The following is a 17,964-nucleotide window of genomic DNA, read 5'->3' on the forward strand; positions in this document are numbered from 1 at the left end:
AGGAAACTGGCTCCTGCCCTAGCCCCCTTCCTCCCTGCCCGACCCTGGCCTCTCCTCACCCCACCTCAGCTGCGCCCCGATGTGTTCCGGCTGATTTGGGGTGGAGGACAGGCTGGCCCTGCGGTTGGTCAAGTGCCCTGACAGTACGACTCTGAGGTGACACTCCTTTGTTCCTGGGGTACCGGAACCTGAAATTTAGAGCCTTGGAATCTAGGATCTTGTTATGTGGGGGCTGCACAGGAACCTATGCTATCATCGACAGGGGAGGATGCAGAGGGCGGAGACCCTGATAATCCACTGAGTGGCTGGGAGGGGCGGTGGCAGGTGGCTTTGAGGGCCAAGGAGGCCGGGATGAGTAGCCAGGGGTCCAGAGGTGAGCCACGGGACTGGCCTGAGCAGCCCAGGATGGGCCAGGGGATGTGGGGGTAAAAGAGAAGAGAAAACAGGTGTGGAAGCCCTGCTGGTGGGAAGAGGGAGCCTGCTGCGGGGGAGGCGGGAGGAGACACAGGGAAGAGTTGGAGTCAGAGGGAGGAGGGCCCTGCCCACACAGACCCCTTCTTCTCCAGACTCGGAGACGGGCGAGGATGACATCAGCGATGTGCAGGGGACCCAGCGCCTGGAGCTTCGGGATGACGGGGACTTCAGCACCCCCACGGGTGAGCTCTCTGGGCTGCTCCAGGAGCAGGCAGGCGGGCTTCCCACAGGAGGTGCCTGGGCTTCACCGTGCTGCTTTCTCTAGGGGGCTCCGACACCCTGGTGGGCACCTCCCTGGACACACCCCCGACCTCCGTGACAGGCACCTCCGAGGAGCAAGTGAGCTGGTGGGGCAGCGGGCAGACGGTCTTGGAGCAGGAAGCGGGCAGCAGGGGTGGCACCCGCCGCCTCCCGGGCAGCCCAAGGCAAGCACAGGCGGCCGGGGCCGGGCCACGGCACCTGGGGGTGGAGCCGCTGGTACGGGCGTCTCGAGCTAATCTGGTGGGCGCAAGCTGGGGGTCAGAGGATAGCCTTTCGGTGGCCAGTGACCTGTATGGCAGCGCATTCAGTCTGTACAGAGGACGGGCGCTCTCCATTCACGTGTAAGTAACGGCCTCCCCCGGGCCGCCCTGTCCCACCTCACCATGTGTCCTGCACTGCCCCTCACCACTCTGTGGCCTCACCCCTCCCTTGCACCATCCATCCCTCTGTGCACTTCACCGCCCCGGCTGCCACCCTGGCCCCGGCTACCTACTCTGTCCTCCCACACGGCATCCTCCCTCCTGTGCCATCACCACCCACAGCCTCCTGCTCCCACCTGTCCTGGCTCCCTATGCCATCTCCATGGTCTCGTGGACCCCTCCATCCTTTCCTCATCCCCTCCAAGATCTCCACTTTCCCAGGGGCCCTCTCCCACCTCGCCCATTCAGGCTCCAGTTGTCCCCAGGATCCCCCCCCCCCCCCCCCGCCCAAAGGCCCCCTCCGTGCCTGCTGTCTCAGCAGCTGCTGCCTTTTCTTCTCCCTGCACATTCCTGTTCCCATGTGGGCCTTTTTCTGGGAGGAACGGAACCTTTTTGCCAGGCAGCTCCCGAGAGAGCAGGAGAGCCAGGGAGCAAGAGCACGGCCGGGAGAGAGAAGAGAGTGAGGTGGTCAGGGAGCTGATGGGGCCGAGGGCCAGGAGGATGTGGGCTGTGTGGGAGGCAGGGAGGGCTGGACTCAGGGGGCTGGGGTGGAGACAGAGGGCTGGGAGTGATGGAGGCCCGGAGCTTGTGAGGGCCTGGTGGGAAATGCCTGTGCAGAGTGGGTGGGGGGAGCCTTGGGGGGTGAGGGTTGTCCTGGCAGGGGATGGTGAGGAGCAGGAGCGGAGGTGTTGGAGTGAGGCGTCAGAGCCATTTTTGGAGGTTTGGGGGCTGGCAGATACAGGAGGGAGTCTATAGTAGCAGAGGGGAGTGGCTGATGATGCAGGTATTGGGAGACCTTTGGGGAAAGAGAGGGACCTAACCTGTGCCGGGTATGGGTGTGTGGGGGAGGGACCATCATGAAGCAGAAAGCAGGAGCCTGGTGGGGGAGGCTATTTGGAAGGTGGTTGGAGTGCCAGTGGTAGGCAGGGGAGAGGTCTGGGGCAGGGGCGGCTCCCTTGCTTTATCTGGTTGGCATGAACCAGCGCTCCCGAGCCCTGGACTTGCCTTTTCCTTCCCTGCCTTCCTTTGCCAGGCCTCAGCCTGAGCCTGGAGTTGCTATGGCAACTTCTGAGGAACCCATTTCCTTAGCGATGTCTGTGGTACAGAGGCTGGCCTAGAGCTCAGAACTGCCGGAGAGAGGCCTCCTCTGCTGTCCCCAATTTCTCTCCCAGCCTTACCCAGTTCCCAGAGGCCATCCCTCCCCTTGGGGACTCTGCTGTCCCTCCCCCAGAGTAGACTCTGGCTCCCCGGAGGTGGCAGGCAGAGGCTCTGTTCCCTCGGGCACCGGGCACCATGGATTGCCATTCTACCCCTCACCCCTCCACCCCGGTCAGAGATGGGGTCTGCAGTGGGGGTGGCTGGCCCAGGTAGTCTGAGATAGCCTTCCCCTCAGGCACCCCTAGAACTTCTGCTGTGGCCAGTACCCTATTTCGTGTCCGTTCTGTGCCCTCAGAATCCTAGACATTTGGAGGGAATAGGGCTCAGGAGTCAGACTGCCTTGGTTCCAATCCTGGCACCAGCCATTTCCTAGCTGTGTCACCTTGGTGAGGTACTGTACCTCTTATGCCTCAGTGTCTTCATCTGTAAATGGAGGCAGTAACAGCTCTTAGCTCAGAGGGTTGTCCTGAGGGTTGTTGGTTGTGTTGTTGTGAGGGTTACAAGCGTGAATGCATTTTAACCCTTTTGTACAGTCCTGGCCCCCAGTAAGGATTCAGTGAGCCGTTTCCTGAGTTTTTATTAAGCTCTCTCTAATGTGTCAGGCATGGTGTTAATATTTTGGGTTCCTTTCCTTGCTCGTCGTTCTGTTTGATGTGTCCCCCAAGAGTCCATATGGGGGAAACTGAGGCTCAGCTCTTGGGCAGCGAAGCTCTGTGGGTGAGAGGGGTACTCTGAGCTGACCAGCTCCCTCCCTCTTCCTCTTCTGCCACACCCCCTCTTCAGGCCCACGCAGTAGTTATTTCTGAGTGGAGTTATTTCTGAGCATACCCCTTTGGGGAGCTTCTGTGCTGGGGGGTGGGTGGAGGCAGGGGGAGGGTAGTTTCAAAAGACTCAAGGTATCTTATTTTCCCAGAGTCAGGACAAAGTCAAAGGCCTATGGTGGGGGCAGACTGATCAAAGGGAAGGGGACCCTGGCAGTTCTAGTCTCCCACCCGGGGACCTCAGGTGCCACCTGCTGTTAATGTCAGCAGCTGGTGAGGGGTTCAGGTCTGGTGAGGCAGCCCAGGTGCCAGGTAGTCCCTGAGATAGAGGCGTTGTGCCCAGGAGGCTGGTGCCTGTTCTTCTAGGGGCCACTGGGAGAGGGCTGTGTCCTGCTGAGGATGGGCAGGGCTGTGGGGGCCAGCTGGGGGCAGGAGTGAGTGGGAGGCTGCATTCCTGAGAGGGCCCCTCCCCATCCAACCCTCCTGCCTCTCCTCACCACTTCATCCTTTGGGTCCTAAGCTCATTCTTTTCTCCCCGCTCCGTTCTGTTTCTGCTGTTTCCCAGCTTCCGGGGCTGGGGGGAGGGGGCTGGCCAGAGCCCCGGGGTGGGGTTGGGGGGGGGGCTGAGTGTGTACCCGGGCCCCCGCCACCAGCCCAGTCTTCTGGTGCCAGCGCTGCCAGCCTCTCCCCAGCACCTGCTCTGGCTGTTCCTTCCTCCCGGGCGGGAGGGGGCAGGGGGCCTGACCCATGTCACCTCCAAGCCTTCCCAGCATGCCCCACCCTCCAATGCCTATCACTGGGCTGAAGGTCTAGGAGGGGAGACCCCTAAATCCTCCCCCCCTTCCGTCTTGGTTCTGCAGCAGCGTCCCCCAGAGCGGCTTGCACAGGGAGGAGCCCGACCTCCAGCCTCAGCCGGCCAGCGAAGCCCCGCGGCGCCCCGCCCTCCCGCCCCCCTCCAAGTCCGCGCTGCTGCCCCCGCCGTCCCCCCGGGTGGGTAAGCGGCCTCCGCCGGGACCCAGCGCCCAGCCCCCGGCCACCCCCACGTCGCCCCACCGGCGCCCTCAGGAGCCCGCGCCCCCCGACGACGCCGAGGAGAAGCGAGGGAAGAAGCCCAAGCCGTCGGGGCCGTCGCCGGCGGGCACGGCCGAGTCCCGACCGCAGACGCCCCTGAGCGAGGCGTCGGGCCGCCTGTCCGCGCCGGGCCGCTCGCCCAGGCTGGTGCGCGCCGGCTCCCGCATCCTGGACAAGCTGCAGTTCTTCGAGGAGCGACGGCGCAGCCTGGAGCGCAGCGACTCGCCGCCGGCGCCCCTGCGGCCATGGGTGCCGCTGCGCAAGGCCCGCTCGCTGGAGCAGCCCAAGTGCGAGCGCGGGGCGCCCTGGGGCACGCCCGGGGCCTCGCAGGAGGAGCTGCGGGCCCCGGGCAGCGGCAGCGTGGCCGAGCGGCGCCGCCGGTTCCAGCAGAAGGCAGCCTCGCTGGACGAGCGCACGCGGCAGCGCAGCCCCGCCTCCGACCTGGCGCTGCGCTTCGCCCAGGAGCTGGGCCGCATCCGCCGCTCCGCGTCGCGGGACGAGCTGGTGCGCTCGCACGAGTCCCTGCGCGCCACGCTGCAGCGCGCCCCGTCCCCTCGGGAGCCCGGCGAGCCCCCGCTCTTCCCCCGGCCCTCCACGCCCAAGAGCCCCCGGGCCGACAGCCCCGCCGCCGCCGCCGCCCAGCCGCCCCCTCCGAGCGCCGCGGGGAAGCCCGGGGACGAGCCGGCGAGGCCCAGGAGCCGCGGCCCGGCGGGCAGGACGGAGCCCGGGGACGGCCCGCAGCAGGAGGTTAGGCGCCGGGACCAGTTCCCGCTGACCCGCGGCAGAGCCGTCCAGGAGTGCCGGAGCCCCGTGCCGCCCCCCGCCGCCCCCGAGCCCCCCGAGGCCAGGACGAGAGCACCCCCGGGGCGCAAGCGGGAGCCCCCGGCGCAGGCCGTGCGCTTTCTGCCCTGGGCCACGCCCGGCCAGGAGGGCGCTGCCGGGCCTCAGGCCTTGGAGAAGAACAGGGCGGGGCCCGAGGCTGAGAAGAGGCTGCGCAGAGGGCCCGAGGAGGACGGTCCCTGGGGGGCCTGGGACCGCAGAGGTGCCCGCGGCCAGGGCAGAGGTCGTCGGGCCCGGCCCACCTCTCCTGAGCTCGGTAAGGCCTCGGGGAGGGCCGAGAAGGTGCTGAGACCGGGGTGGGAGGGCGCTCGCGGGGCGGGGAAGGGGGCAGCTGCCGGGCAGGTGCGGGCTGCGGTTTCACAGGGGAGGCCCAGACCCAGTTTCCAGTTTGAGTGAAGGATTGTGAAGGCCCTTGTGCTAGACCCCGTCCGCTGGGGAGGCAGCGTGCGTTTTGGTGGAGGCTGAGTGGAGCTGAGATGTGAGCCAAGGAAGGTGCCCGGATGCCTGCCGTAGGTGCCCTGGGTCCACTGGGCTGCTGGGTCAGGGATTTAGCTGTGGTGGGAGGCATTGGTGGGGACCCCACCCCTCTGTGGGGGAAGAGATGGAAAACCACCTCAATAAATAATGCTTGGTCCTGCCCAGAGGCGAGCTTTGGTCCAGCCAAGTCAGTCCCCATCCCACTTCTATCCCCTGACTCACCCATGGCCACCAAGATCGGACCCAGTCTCTCGGCTGGCTTCTCTCTCCCGTCCTTGAATCCTTGTATGGCTGAGCTGACTGGGCACATGCCAGCCTGTGTCACCTCCTAGTCTTCCTCTGGATGGTGGCCAACTGCCACAATGCCCCTGCTCCTAAGTCTGCCCACCCTGAACATCATATAGGGGTCCACTCCGGGACGATGGCCGAGGAAGCCATCCTTGGTTTGCTCTCCCCCAGGCCGGATGCCTCCGCTCGCTGCTCCCAGCACGCCTTGTCGGGGGGGGGGGGGGTCTCTTTCATTGTGCTTACCACCCATTTCGATTTTTTTTTTTTGAAATGACTCTATTTCTCATTTAAGGATTACTGTCTCAGGTTTCTAAAGATAATTAGGTACCTCTCCATCATCCTATCAGCCACATGATTGCATACCACGACACAGGCGCCGTGTGAGCTGGGCGCTCAGGGGTGTTGTTTTATTTTAATTTGTATGCCAGCTCTGCAAGAGGTTGGGTGCGATTTATCAGCTCCATCTTACAGATAACAAAACAGAGGCGCAGAGAGGTTATCTAATTTGTCCAAGGTTACGGAGCTAGAAAACCAGCATAATTGGGATTCTCACTGTTTTTCTGACTACTAGCAGACCATACCTTGTCTAGCGTATAGAACGTCAGTTGGGAAGTACCCAGAGGGATGCACTGCACTGGAAGTGTGATACCTTTGTGTGTACAAGCTTCCTGTAAGCAGAGAGCACTGCTTGTGTCTCGCATCCCTGCTACTCACACGGAGCTGGGCGTGCAGTCGGTGCGGCCCTACTGTTTGGTGGATGGACGGAATCAAAGCTGATTCCGGAGGCCTCTCAGAGGCTACTGGACCCACCTGCTGCTCCCTCTTTTGAATCCAGCGGCATTACTAATTTGACAATTTACCACATGTTGCCCTGTGACAGCAGTATTACTGCTTAGGGCTCGGGTTGCTGTTCGCTGGTCCTGCCTGTTTGGAAGCTGGTAACGTCTTGTGCTGCTGCGAAGAGCACTTGCGTAGAACAGGGCCTGATCTACCAGCCCCAGTGACTGGTTTGTATAAAGACTCGCACGACACAGTCCCCGCCTTCCTCCAGAAACCATGGTGACTGTGACTGAAGTTGAGAAGCCAAGCGAATGCAGAGTGCTGGCTGCCCTGTCCTGTTTGAGAACCGCCCCCTCCCCTTCTGTCCAAGATCCCTGTCTCAGGATATCTGGGAGAGAGACCCTTTGTTCCCCAACCCGCACCTTCTGGAAGCCCTTCTCTCTGGGTTTGGCATTCTAAGATACAAGGATGCCATAATCCCCTCTCCCCCTGAGTCATCCCCACAGGGACCATGCCCCCCCTTACCCTGTCACTCATGTCTCTGGCAGAGTCCTCAGATGACTCGTATGTGTCCGCCGGAGAAGAGCCCCTTGAGGCTCCTGTGTTTGAGATCCCCCTGCAGAATGTGGTGGCGGCCCTGGGGGCAGATGTGCTGCTCAAGTGTATCATCACTGCCAATCCTCCACCCCAAGGTGAGCTCCAGGGCTGGGCCCGGCTAAGGTTGAGACAGAGAGGGGGAGGTCCCCCTCAGTCCTCAGAGGCAGGGGTAGGGGGAGGAGGGACATCTGCTCCTTGGGGCTGGCCTCACTCCTGTGTGTGTGTGGGTGTTAGGGGAGCGTTCCCAGAATCCCCTGGGAGTGGGGAGGGCAGGCCTAAGCTTCTGTGAATGAGGGGGGCGTCCTCAGGATTCCCTAGGATGGGGAGTGGGGTGGTTTGGGCTCTGTGTGGGATGAAGGGGGATTTGCCCCAGTGGGCGACCATGGGCGTGGCAACCAGTCACACCGCTCCTTTCCCACAGTGTCCTGGCAGAAGGATGGGTCTGCCCTGCGCAGTGATGGGCGCCTTCTCATCCGGGCTGAAGGCGAGCGGCATACCCTGCTGCTCCGGGAGGCCCGGGCAGCCGATGCCGGGAGCTACACAGCCACCGCCACCAACGAGCTGGGTCAGGCCAGCTGTGCTGCCGCGCTGGCCGTGAGACCTGGTAGGGAGCCTGTGGGCCCCGGGGCCCCGGGTGGGATGAGCAGTGACCCCACTCTAGACCAGTGTGCACAGTCTGTTCTCACAGGTCGACTCTCAGTGGAAGCATTCTCAGTGGCCTGGCCTCAGAGCAGCGGGGGCCAGATTCCCAAAGGCACACACACACCAGGCTGGCCAATTCATGAAGTCACTGAGATTTGTCTTTATGTATCCTCTAAATGCCATCCTCCCCTGGCATTTCCCTGAAAATGATCCTGTGGGGAAAGCAAATTATCCGTGAGTCTCGGAGAAAAAGTATCTCCCAGCTCAAAGCCATCAGGAGGCTTCTGAGGTCATTTCTTCTAGAACAGTACCCCTCCCCTGAGTAAAAAGGATGCATTTAAGTGCCACAGCCCTTCCCCACTCCCTTGCTCCTTCTGTTGAACCCAAATCCCTCAAGAGAGGGTAGCCGAGAGCACCTCTCTGGAGATGGCTGTGGCTGAGGCCACCTTTTCTATTTTTACGAAAGCCCTCACTTGGTGTTGGACTACTTCCTTTGGGTGTAAGCCCAGTTTCTTTCAGGTCCAGGGCAGGCCTGGACCCGTGTCAGTGTGCATGGCCAGTTCTACCCATTCAGGTTGCTGGGACTGAGAGTGTGCTGATCCTGGGCAGCAAGAGGTGGGGGAAGGGAGGATGGGTGAGGTGGGGGTGGGGGTTCCGAAGGAAAAGACACAGACTCGACCCTCAAGGCTGTTAGCCTCGGGTCATCAAGCTGGATCAGAGGACTCCGGGTGGAGGACAGTGCAGGGCAGAGGAGCCACAAGCAGTGTGTCAGTGTTACGGGGTGTCAGATTGAGGGGCGCAGGACCTGGAAGGACTTTGGGAAGTAGAGAGGCAGCAGGAGGGGCTGGGCGTGCCTGGGGGGTCCTGGGGGGGGGTATGGCACCCGCTGTTCTGCTGTTCCATCCCTTTCCTTGGACACGATAGGAGACAGGTTACAGAGCCTGTCTTGCTGTGGGTCTGGGACTTGTGTGCCTTCACGATAAGGGTGGTTTTGGTGGCATGTGCCCTGAGCCCAGCCCTGCATTCGATCCTTTTCTTTGCACTCCTCCAGCTTTGCAGAACAGCCAGCCTTCATCTTCCCTAGCTCACCTACCCTTCCCAGGAGCCTGCGTTTTAGTCTTTCTCCTCCTCGCCCCTCCCAGCACGCTGAATCATGCCATCCCTCCAACGGCGTGCTTCCGTCCTTCCATCACCTCTGGGATCTGGCTTGTGACTCAGCTCCCAGCTCTCCTCAGGGGGCCTGGGGCTGGCTCCAGGACTCTGGTCAATACCTGGCTTGGGCTGAGATTTGGCAAGGGGTACAGGGGGGTGCCCTGATACTGGCCTGTGGCCATTTGGGAGCCTTTTAAGGTTGGGAAGGAGGCTTGGGGCAAGGCAGCTGTCAGCACTTGACTGGGAGCTCTGTGTTCCTCGTTCTGAACCTCCCTGCCGTTCAGTTTCCTCGTTTGTAAGCCGGAGAGTTCTCCCATCCTCACGGTCAAAAGCCAATGTGTGAACGAGCTTTCCAAACTGTCAAGCTGTAGATGAATGTTAGCTGCTAGCGTACTTAAGGGGTACTGCTGTGTGCGGGTTTCCACGAGGCCCCAGAATGCTGCCTTTTCCTTTTCTGCCCATTTTTCAGACTGTGCATTGGGGACTCCTCTGCTGCCCTTGCCAGGCCTGCAGCCCCTGCTCCTCTGTTTCCCAGCCTCTGGGTTCCTCAGTCCATCCTGGCATGGCCGTGACCCCCTCCCCACACCCCGCCCTGGGGAGCTGGAAAGGCTTCATCGCATTAGTCAGTGGCACTGGGCTTTGCCCCCAGAGAACAGCCCCCATAAGTCATGCTGACTCGGCCCCAGGGCTCCCTTGGTGGAAGCAGACTTTCTTCCCCTACAAGGCACTGTTTGGTCCAGAGTGGTTGGACGGGGGCCAGTGGACCTGGAGAGCAGCAGCGTGGGTGGAACTGGGGTGGGGGTGGCACAGACATTTGGCAAGGGCGGGGGGGTCTCAGGCCTGGGCTGTTTGTGGAGTGAGGGGGTGGGGCTGAGAAAGCGTGTCAGGCAGTGTGGCTGCAGGTGGGGTGCAGGCAGGGTGGCGGGGGGAGCCAGCTGAGGGAGGGAGTGAGGAGTGTCTGATAGGAATAGGCCTCCTGGAACCTCCTCCCTCTCTTGTTCCTTAACCCCCCACCCTAGGACCCTGGCAGCCAGGGTTGGCTGCGCAGTGCCCTTGTGGGGTGCCCACCCCAAAAGGGCCTGCTTTGGAGAGCCCACAGATCTCAGTTCCTGGTTGGGAACGGCGGGAATAGGGAATGGGTAACCAGACAACTAGTTGCTCAGGCCCTGTGGTTTGAGGGGCAGGGTCTGGTTCTCACCTGCTCCGGCAGCCCCGCCCCAGCGCCGGGCCCCTCCCAGCCTGCCCCAGCCAGCCCACAGAGTACCCTTCCTGAGACCACGGTTGTACTTCCAAAGTGTGTGTGTATTGGGGCGGGTGGCTGGGGAGTGTGAGAAGTATGCTTACCTGAAGCTAAGCTGCCCACCTCTATCACACAAGCACTTATGCCAACTGGGCACAACCCAGTGCCAACTGGGTACCAAGTGCTACATCTCTCTGAGAGTGTCCTTTCACGCCTCTTCTCTTATTTGGGCTACATCACCCCATGTGTATCCCTTGGAGAGGGACGTGATAGGCGGTGATATTCTCATTTTACAGATAAGAAGACAAAAACATAGAGAACAAGGTGACCTAGGGCTAGGTCAAGGCCAGCAGCCTTTATTGAGCGCCTGTAATCTGCCTAGGAATATTGTAAGCAACAGGTGACTGGGGGGGATGGAAATGCTCACTTGTGAAGCAAATAGGTTTAGGGGTGACAGATGAAAAGAACATGAGTAGTTAGCATCTCCTGAGCGCTTCCTGCATACCAAGCCCTGTATTAACTCTTGTGGTAGGTTCTGTTATGATGCCCACATTACGCATGAGGGAGCTGAGCCTTGGAAAGCTTTAGCAAACTGTTCTAGAGAAATGCTGACCAGTAGAACTTTCTGTGATGCGGGAAGCGTTCCACACGTGCACCATCCAGTAGGGTGGCCATGAGCCATGTGTGGCTGTTGAGCTCTTGAAATGTGGCTAGTGCCACCAAGCAACTGGGTTTTTCTTCTCTTTCCATTTTAATCCCCAGGTACATCATCTCAGGTGGCTGGTGCCTGCTCTGTGGGGGTGCTCAGCTCTAGGAGCAGAGGGCCAATTGGGGGCTGATTATGGTTTGAAGCCCTGCCCCTGGATCTCCCAGGCCTACACTCCTTACTACCCCCTTCCCTGCTACTCCGAAGAGGTTCAGGGTTAAGGGAGAATTGTGCTCATGCCTGGGGGAGTGGGGAGGGAGGCAGAGACTGCTGATGCCCTCTGTGGGTGAGCCTGATGGGCGGGTTTCTTTCCTTTTTCTCTTGACTCCCCACTCCACCATGGCTGTGGTCCTCCTTTGTTTCCCTGCATCATTTGGCTCACCTCCACCTCGAGCTCTGACAGGAGGCTGGTCAGGAGGAAGGGGGATTTGGGGGCTCCATCCTAATGCCTCCAGTCCTCCCTCAAGGCACAGGTCTTGTATATTTGAGCCCAAGGCTCTAGCATTTTCCAGCTGAGACCTCGGCTTCTCCACATTTCCTTAGCTGGCCACAGTTTTCTCATCTGTGAGGTAAGGGTCTGTATACCCTCTGTGGCTCTGTGGGGATGAGGATGTAGCTAAGGACATTTGGGCCTGACGACGTGGCTTTTCAAAGCCCATTCTGGTCCCACCACATGACTGATACTGTCATAACAGAAGAGTTTGGTTGTAAGAGGTCAGGAGTCTAAAAGGGAAGGCACTAGTGTCTGCCCCGGCCCCTTCTCCTGGCCGCAGCTTCTGTAGAGTTACAGATTCGAACCCTGTGAAGGTAGTAGCTGCCGATGGAGGGGATCATGGAATGCCACATGACCCCGTTGCCCATCCCGGAAGGGGGTTTGGGTGGCATCTGAAAAAGCAGCGTGGTCTGTTGACCACACTCAGCCCTTCCTCCCCACTCCTGATCACTGGAAGCAGGTTGGCCCCGAGGGGTATCTGCTGAGGCTGCTACCCCAGAGTGGGGGTTAGCACACTCAGCCTGTCAGAATGGGGACCTCCTCTACTGTGGGTGCCAGTGCTTTATGGAACACGGAGCAACCCTAAGCAATCACATGTGGGGAATTAATGGTTTGTAGGGCTAGGTCAGGCCGACCGTGGGAAGTTCTCTCTGCTTGCCTGTCCACTTGAACCCAAAACCTTAGCCCTGCTCTTCTACTCTGGAAGAGGCAGTACCCGTGACAGCACCTGTGCATTCCCAGGTGTAGACCGGCCTGTCTCCCTTTGCCCTGGGCCTTGCTGCCTTCCACGGTGGCATGGTCACAGCGGACGTTTAAAGGAATCACCTGCGGAGGAAACTGCTGAGACAGTGCCTGCGGAGGACCGGTTGGGAATGGCCGGGCCACGTATGTGTGGTTGTCACAACTCCAGCGTGTCACCCCCACCCCCCTCAGAAGCCCCAAGGAGCTCCCGTTGGCCTGCAGAGTGAAGGCCGCACTCCTGAAGCTGGCCTCCGCTGTCTGGCCCTGAGGCTGGCCCTGAGGGTGTCTGGAGGCAGCTGAGGCTGTGGGAGGCTGTGCTGCTTCAGCTTTGCCAGGCCCCACTTCCAGCTTTACCCAGTTCAGTAGCCAGTGGGTTGAGCTACAGTTGTCTGCATGTTCTTTTTTTTTTTTAATTTTTTTTTAGAATCCACTTATTTATTCATGAGAGACACACAGAAGCAGAGACACAGGCAGAGGGAGAAGCAGGCTCCATGCAGGGAGCCTAATGCAGGACTTGATTCCAGGTCTCTGGGATCACGCCCTGGGCCGAAGGCAGCGCCAAACCGCTGAGCCACCCGGGCTGCCCTGCATGTTCTTTTTGTCTCCAGATATTTGCTCATCCAGTTTCCTCCTCTGGAAAGACTTTTTCCCTTTTTCCTGCTTCAACCAAACTCTTAATTCCTATACAACCCTTTCCGTCTGTTACTCTGTCTTCCCTGAGCCCAAAGGAATCTGCTCTTTGCCCTCTCATGGCCCTCATCTGCCCTTCTCTTGCCCCCTTATAGGAATAAGGGGCTCACTATTCTAGAGGTGTCTGGATTGGCCCTGTCTGGATTGGGGTTGTCATCCCTACCAGCCGGCAGTCCCCTGAGATCATGACCGTGCTTTGGCCACTTCTTAGACCTTATAGCCATACCTGGAGGCCCTCCTGGATAGTCTGGGGCTATGTGGCCTGCAAAGATTGTGTGTGAGGTCGTGATGTGGGAGGATAGAGATCTGTGGGCTTCCCAGCCCCCAAAACAACCTGGGTGACCTGCAGAGGCTGGGCGAGACACACATCTGCAAAGGGTGCTAATGAAGATCTGCCTGAGAGTGGAGGTTGGGTGAGCACAGAAGTCCCCGGGACAGCGGTCTTCCAGGTGTGGTCCCCAGACCAGCAGCGTCCGCATCACCGTGGGAATGTGTTAGCGATGCCCATTCACATACCCAGCCCATCACAAACTCTGGGGGTGGGGCTCAGCAGTCTGTGGTTCAAGCTCCATTCTTATACACCAGGAACGTTTGAGAACCCCTGCCCTAGAGTCAGGGACCTTGCTGAGGTCGGGGGGCCAGGTGGTGCAGTGGGAAGCACATGAGCTCTGGAGTCAGGCCTCAGCTTCAGACCCCTGCCCTGAAGTTTAGCCACCAAATGAGACAGAACTCACCTCTTAGGGTTGTCCTCCCAAGAGGATCACAGGGGTCCCTAAACTTTCATGCACGTAAGAATCACCTGGACTGCTTTCTAAAAATGTAGTTTCCTGACCTCTGTTCTAGGAAATCTAATTCTTGAGTCAGAGTGAGTAAGGCCCAGAAGCTATGGTTTAAACGGGCTCCCAGGTGGTCCTGTTGTGGGCAGTGGAGAAGCCCTGGTGTAGAAGGTCTTTCAGTTGGTGGCTGGAACTATATTTATCCTTAGAATGTCTCCAGGAATGTTGGGATGGGTATTGAGCTAGATGCTCTGGTCTGGGGAAGGAGGGCCTCCCCCTCTCCTCCAACCTCTAACCTTGAGGGCTCCCTCATGTATTTTCATCAAGCAAATCTAACCTGTGAACAGTGTTGAAAGGCCAAGGCCACACACGTGGACAGAGCCAGCATGTTTTGGGGTGGTGGGGTGTGTAGGGGCAGCACTCATATGGGGGGCATATGTGCATGGTAGGTTTGGGGGGCACCTTCTCCCCGCTTCCTGGCTGGTCCCACAGTGTTTCCCACAGTAAGAGTCAGGCCTGTTGGTGGAGCAGGGCTGAGATCAGGGACTGCCTACAAAGATGGTTTTGGTGGTGGGGCTTGTACAAAGTGGGGTGGCACCAGAGCCTGGTGTGGAACCCTAGAAGTTCTGGGAGCTGGAGACCAGTCTCTGAGGGGCCTGAAGACCTGGATTTGTCCCTGGGTGCCCCTGGGTGCCCCAGGGTGCAGTTCCCCTGATCACCACCAGGGGTCTCCAAGGCTCCCTGCAAACCCGCTCTACTCTGCTCTCCCTCCCGGGGTGGGTGAGTGCCCCAGGTGAGTCCCCCAGCGCTGTCCAGCCTCCGGGTGACCCTGGAGGTCACCTCCCTCCCCTGGCGGGTGAGTGCCCCAGGTGAGTCCCCCAGCGCTGTCCAGCCTGCGGGTGACCCTGGAGGTCACTTCCCTCCCCTGGCGGGTGAGTGCCCCAGGTGAGTCCCCCAGCGCTGTCCAGCCTCCTGGTGACCTAGGAGGTCACCAGGCTCCATGGTGGGGGGGGGGGGGCTCTTGCCTCCAGGGGCCATGCCTGTGGTCTCAGCATCAGCTGGTGGCCAAGCCCCAGGCACATGTTTACCAAATGCCATTCTGACTTGCCTCCCCAAGACGGTCATCCTGAATGGTGGACCCCCCTCCCCTGCACCCCCCTTCACTGGGAAATACGGGTCATAGCTTGGGAATGTGGCCTTGTGTTGTGGGGGTGATAAAAGGAGAGAGAAGAGGATGGCGCCTGGGTGGCTCAGTTGGCTGGGCGTCCACTCTGATTGTGGTCTCGGAGTCGTGGGGTCGAGCCCCACGTCAGGCTCCGCACTTGGTGGGGAGTCGGCTTGGGATTCTCTTTCCTTCTCCTGCCTGCCTCCCCCCCCATAGTGTGCATGCAAGCTCTCTCTCTAAAATAATAGATGAATAAATCTTTAAAAAAACACGGGGGTGGGGTGGGGAGAGAAGGACATATGACCTCTTCTCAACAGCTTCCCTGTTCTACTTGTCTCCAAGCCCCTGCCCCAGCCCAAGTCCAGATGGGTGCTAGTTGTGGGGGGTTACTAGAAGCAGCCCCTGCTTCATGACCCTTGGCCCGGTGGGGTGAGAGGTTGAGGGACAACTGCCAACTCAGAGTTGGGAGGAGGAGAGGTAGGTGCCACCCCAAGGCCCCGGGGGGTCCTGAGCCAAACCTGCCATGGCAGTAGTGGGGAGGCAGAGGCAGGATTCTGGGCCCCCGCAGGTGGAGGGGGTGTTTCTGGGAAGGAGACCGAAGGTCCTGACCCCTCTCTGATTCTCAGCACCAGAGAACACAGGGCATAGCCAGGCCTGGCTCCAATATTCGAGGCTTGTCAGCACATTGCCACGTGCGGACCTTGGTTTGGTCAGAACAGGGGGCATCCTAAGGGCCATTTGCCGTCAGGACCTCATCTGGTGGATGTGTCGAAGTGAGTGGCTCAGGGCAGGCATCCCGGGGGCAGCATTGTAGTGCCTCTCCCATCCTCCCCCGGGGACTGAGGCCCCAGCACTTTGAGTTGAGGCGCCACCGAGGGGGCTTCGCTCTTGTCAGGGTCCCGAAACTGTAAAGAGAGAAAAGGCAGATCCGGCTGCTTGGGAATGAGCAGGGTGGCTAAATACAGCCAGGCGGCCTCGCTCTGCCCCTCCCCTCTCCTCCCCCTCCACTCACTCCAGGGCCCGGGCTGCCTGTGGTCTCAGCAGGCACCACCTTCCCAGCCAGCTGCCTGCCTGCCACCCAGCCTGTCCCTGCCTGGCCAGCCCCCACCGCCTCCTTCCCCTCCCCCAGGCCCTCGCACACAGCCTCCGCAGGGTCAGCCGAGTGAGTGGGGCTGGGCAGGCTGGGCTTCTGCTCCCTGGGGAGCCGGGTGGGGTGGGCAGTGGGCAGGCAGCAGGAGGGCCTGGTGCCAGGGCAGAGCCTTCAGGACAGGCGCCGCCTGGGGTCTGTGTGCAGAGTCTCGGGTGAGTTGGGGTGCAGCCTTGTGGGGGGCCGGGCCACAGGGGCTTGGGGTGGGGGAACCAGGAGGAGGGGCCAGGGGGCTGTGGCCGATTCATGTCTGTATTTGGTAGTCGGATAGGAGCCAGCTCAGTGAGGCTGGGCCCCTGGCCAGTTGCAGGGGAGGGCGTCAGGGCCCTGGGGACACCCCTCCCCCAAAACGGACACCGGTGCCCCCCTCCTCTTCCCCAGTCTGAGTCGCCCTTCTCTGCGGATGACTCAAACCCCTTTTCCATCCTCTGAGAGTTTGGGGGTCCATGTTGTAGGGCTGGGGCCAACAGGTGCCCCTGGGGTATGTGGGGCAGGAAGCTGAGAAGGCAGAGGGGGAAGGGCAGGCTGGACAGTGCCGCCTCATTGGCCCTGGCACCGTCCGGATGGGGTTTGTCTGAGGTGTGTGTTCCTCTGCACCAGGCCCAGCTCACCCGAGGAGCGGGTGCCCTGCCTCTACCATGCTGGGGACCACCTGCATTAGGGGCCTGCAGTTCCATGCCAGGAATGTGGGTTCTCTGCTCCAGTGGGATTTCATGTCTCCCATGAGGCCCAGGGCAGCCCCTCTGTTGCCCGAATCCCTTGTCCCGGCTACTCCCTAGGGTTCCCCCAGGATCCGTGTTAGGAGAGTCTATGGCAGAGTAGGATTCAGGGGCTCAGCGACAGGAAACACCTGAGCAAGGTCACACTGCAAGCAAGTAGGAGCCCGTGAAGCCAAGTCAGGGCAGGGCTGGTCTGCCCCCGGGGCTGTGTGGAACATTCCAGACCTTATCAGGCCCTTGATCTTGGGCAGATCTGATCTAGCCAGCTCTCCCATTCTCTCTGACCCCCCTTCCTGCCCTGGCGTCTCTCTGTGCCACTGTCTTTCCTCTGTCTCTTTTCTAGGCGAGTCCACATCACCTTTCAGCAGCCCCATCACCTCTGACGAGGAATACCTGAGCCCCCCAGAGGAGTTTCCGGAGCCCGGAGAGACCTGGCCCCGAGCCCCCACCATGAAGCTCAGTCCCACCCAGAACCGCCGCTCCTCTGACACCGGCTCTAAGGCACCCCCCACGTTCAAGGTCAGACCCCTGCGGCCAGCACCGAGCCCTGGGCACCCCCATTCCTTCACGTGTGCCCTTGTTCTTGGGGCCACACCAGGTTCTAGCAAGTCCTAGCACTTGGCCCCATTCACCCTTCTTATCTGGAGCCAGCCTCAGTCGGCCTGGCATGGGAAAGAGGCCTCTAGCCAGAATCCTCTGGGCCCTGAATGTCTCCCCTGACACTTTGGGGTCCCCTTCAGGTCTCGCTTATGGACCAGTCAGTAAGAGAAGGCCAGGACGTCACCATGAGCATCCGTGTGCAAGGGGAGCCCAAACCAGTGGTTTCCTGGTGAGTAGCAGCCACAGGCCACCACCTGCCAGCTCCCCCACTGCCCCCTTTCAGCTCCAGGCTTGGCCCTGTGCGGTCTCACTTTCCCGTGACGGGAGTGGGCCTCTTGTAGACTTCCCTGTGATCTGCCCAGGGGTCTTGTCCCAGGTACAGTGGTGCCCCCCGCCCCCGCCCCAAACACGCCCCCACCTTTTGGTTCAGGCTCATGCAGGGCTTCTCCTTCCGGAACGGGTTTCAGGTAACAGAAGGTCTCCTGTCCGTTCCGCTGGGGACGAATGGGCAGGGGTCATCTCTTAGAGAAGCCTGCATGTGCGCACCCCCAGCAGGTGACTGCGGGGTGATTGCTGAGCCCTGCTCTGCGCCGGGCCCTGTGCTAGGCCCAGGCGCAAGGATTTGTTTCTGAGCTGCTCGGAGCCTGGGGTTAAAGCCTGGGCCTTGGCTACAATGCTTCATCCCGGGTGCCTGGAACCTTGAGAACTCTTTGCTTAGGTTCTTATTAGTTTGGGTTCTAGTTTCCATTTGTAATTAATTGTCTAAT

At 60.4% G+C, this 17,964-nt stretch overlaps 1 protein-coding gene across 12 annotated transcripts in view; it reads left to right on the forward strand.

The window, feature by feature from the left end:
- Positions 1–17,964, forward strand: part of SPEG (striated muscle enriched protein kinase) — a 48,887-nt gene that overhangs the window by 9,168 nt on the left and 21,755 nt on the right. For 8 of the 12 annotated variants that reach the window (XM_041737672.1, XM_041737673.1, XM_041737676.1 and 5 more), the window contains 7 exons: positions 567–656; positions 740–1,076; positions 3,934–5,240; positions 7,078–7,221; positions 7,548–7,730; positions 16,941–17,116; positions 17,338–17,426. In XM_041737672.1, the coding sequence (XP_041593606.1) occupies positions 567–656; positions 740–1,076; positions 3,934–5,240; positions 7,078–7,221; positions 7,548–7,730; positions 16,941–17,116; positions 17,338–17,426 (2,326 nt within the window). The other 4 variants (XM_041737674.1, XM_041737679.1, XM_041737680.1 and 1 more) reach the window with 4 other exon arrangements.

This window comes from Vulpes lagopus, chromosome 22, assembly GCF_018345385.1.
Source record: "Vulpes lagopus strain Blue_001 chromosome 22, ASM1834538v1, whole genome shotgun sequence".
Taxonomy (NCBI): Eukaryota; Metazoa; Chordata; class Mammalia; order Carnivora; family Canidae; genus Vulpes; species Vulpes lagopus.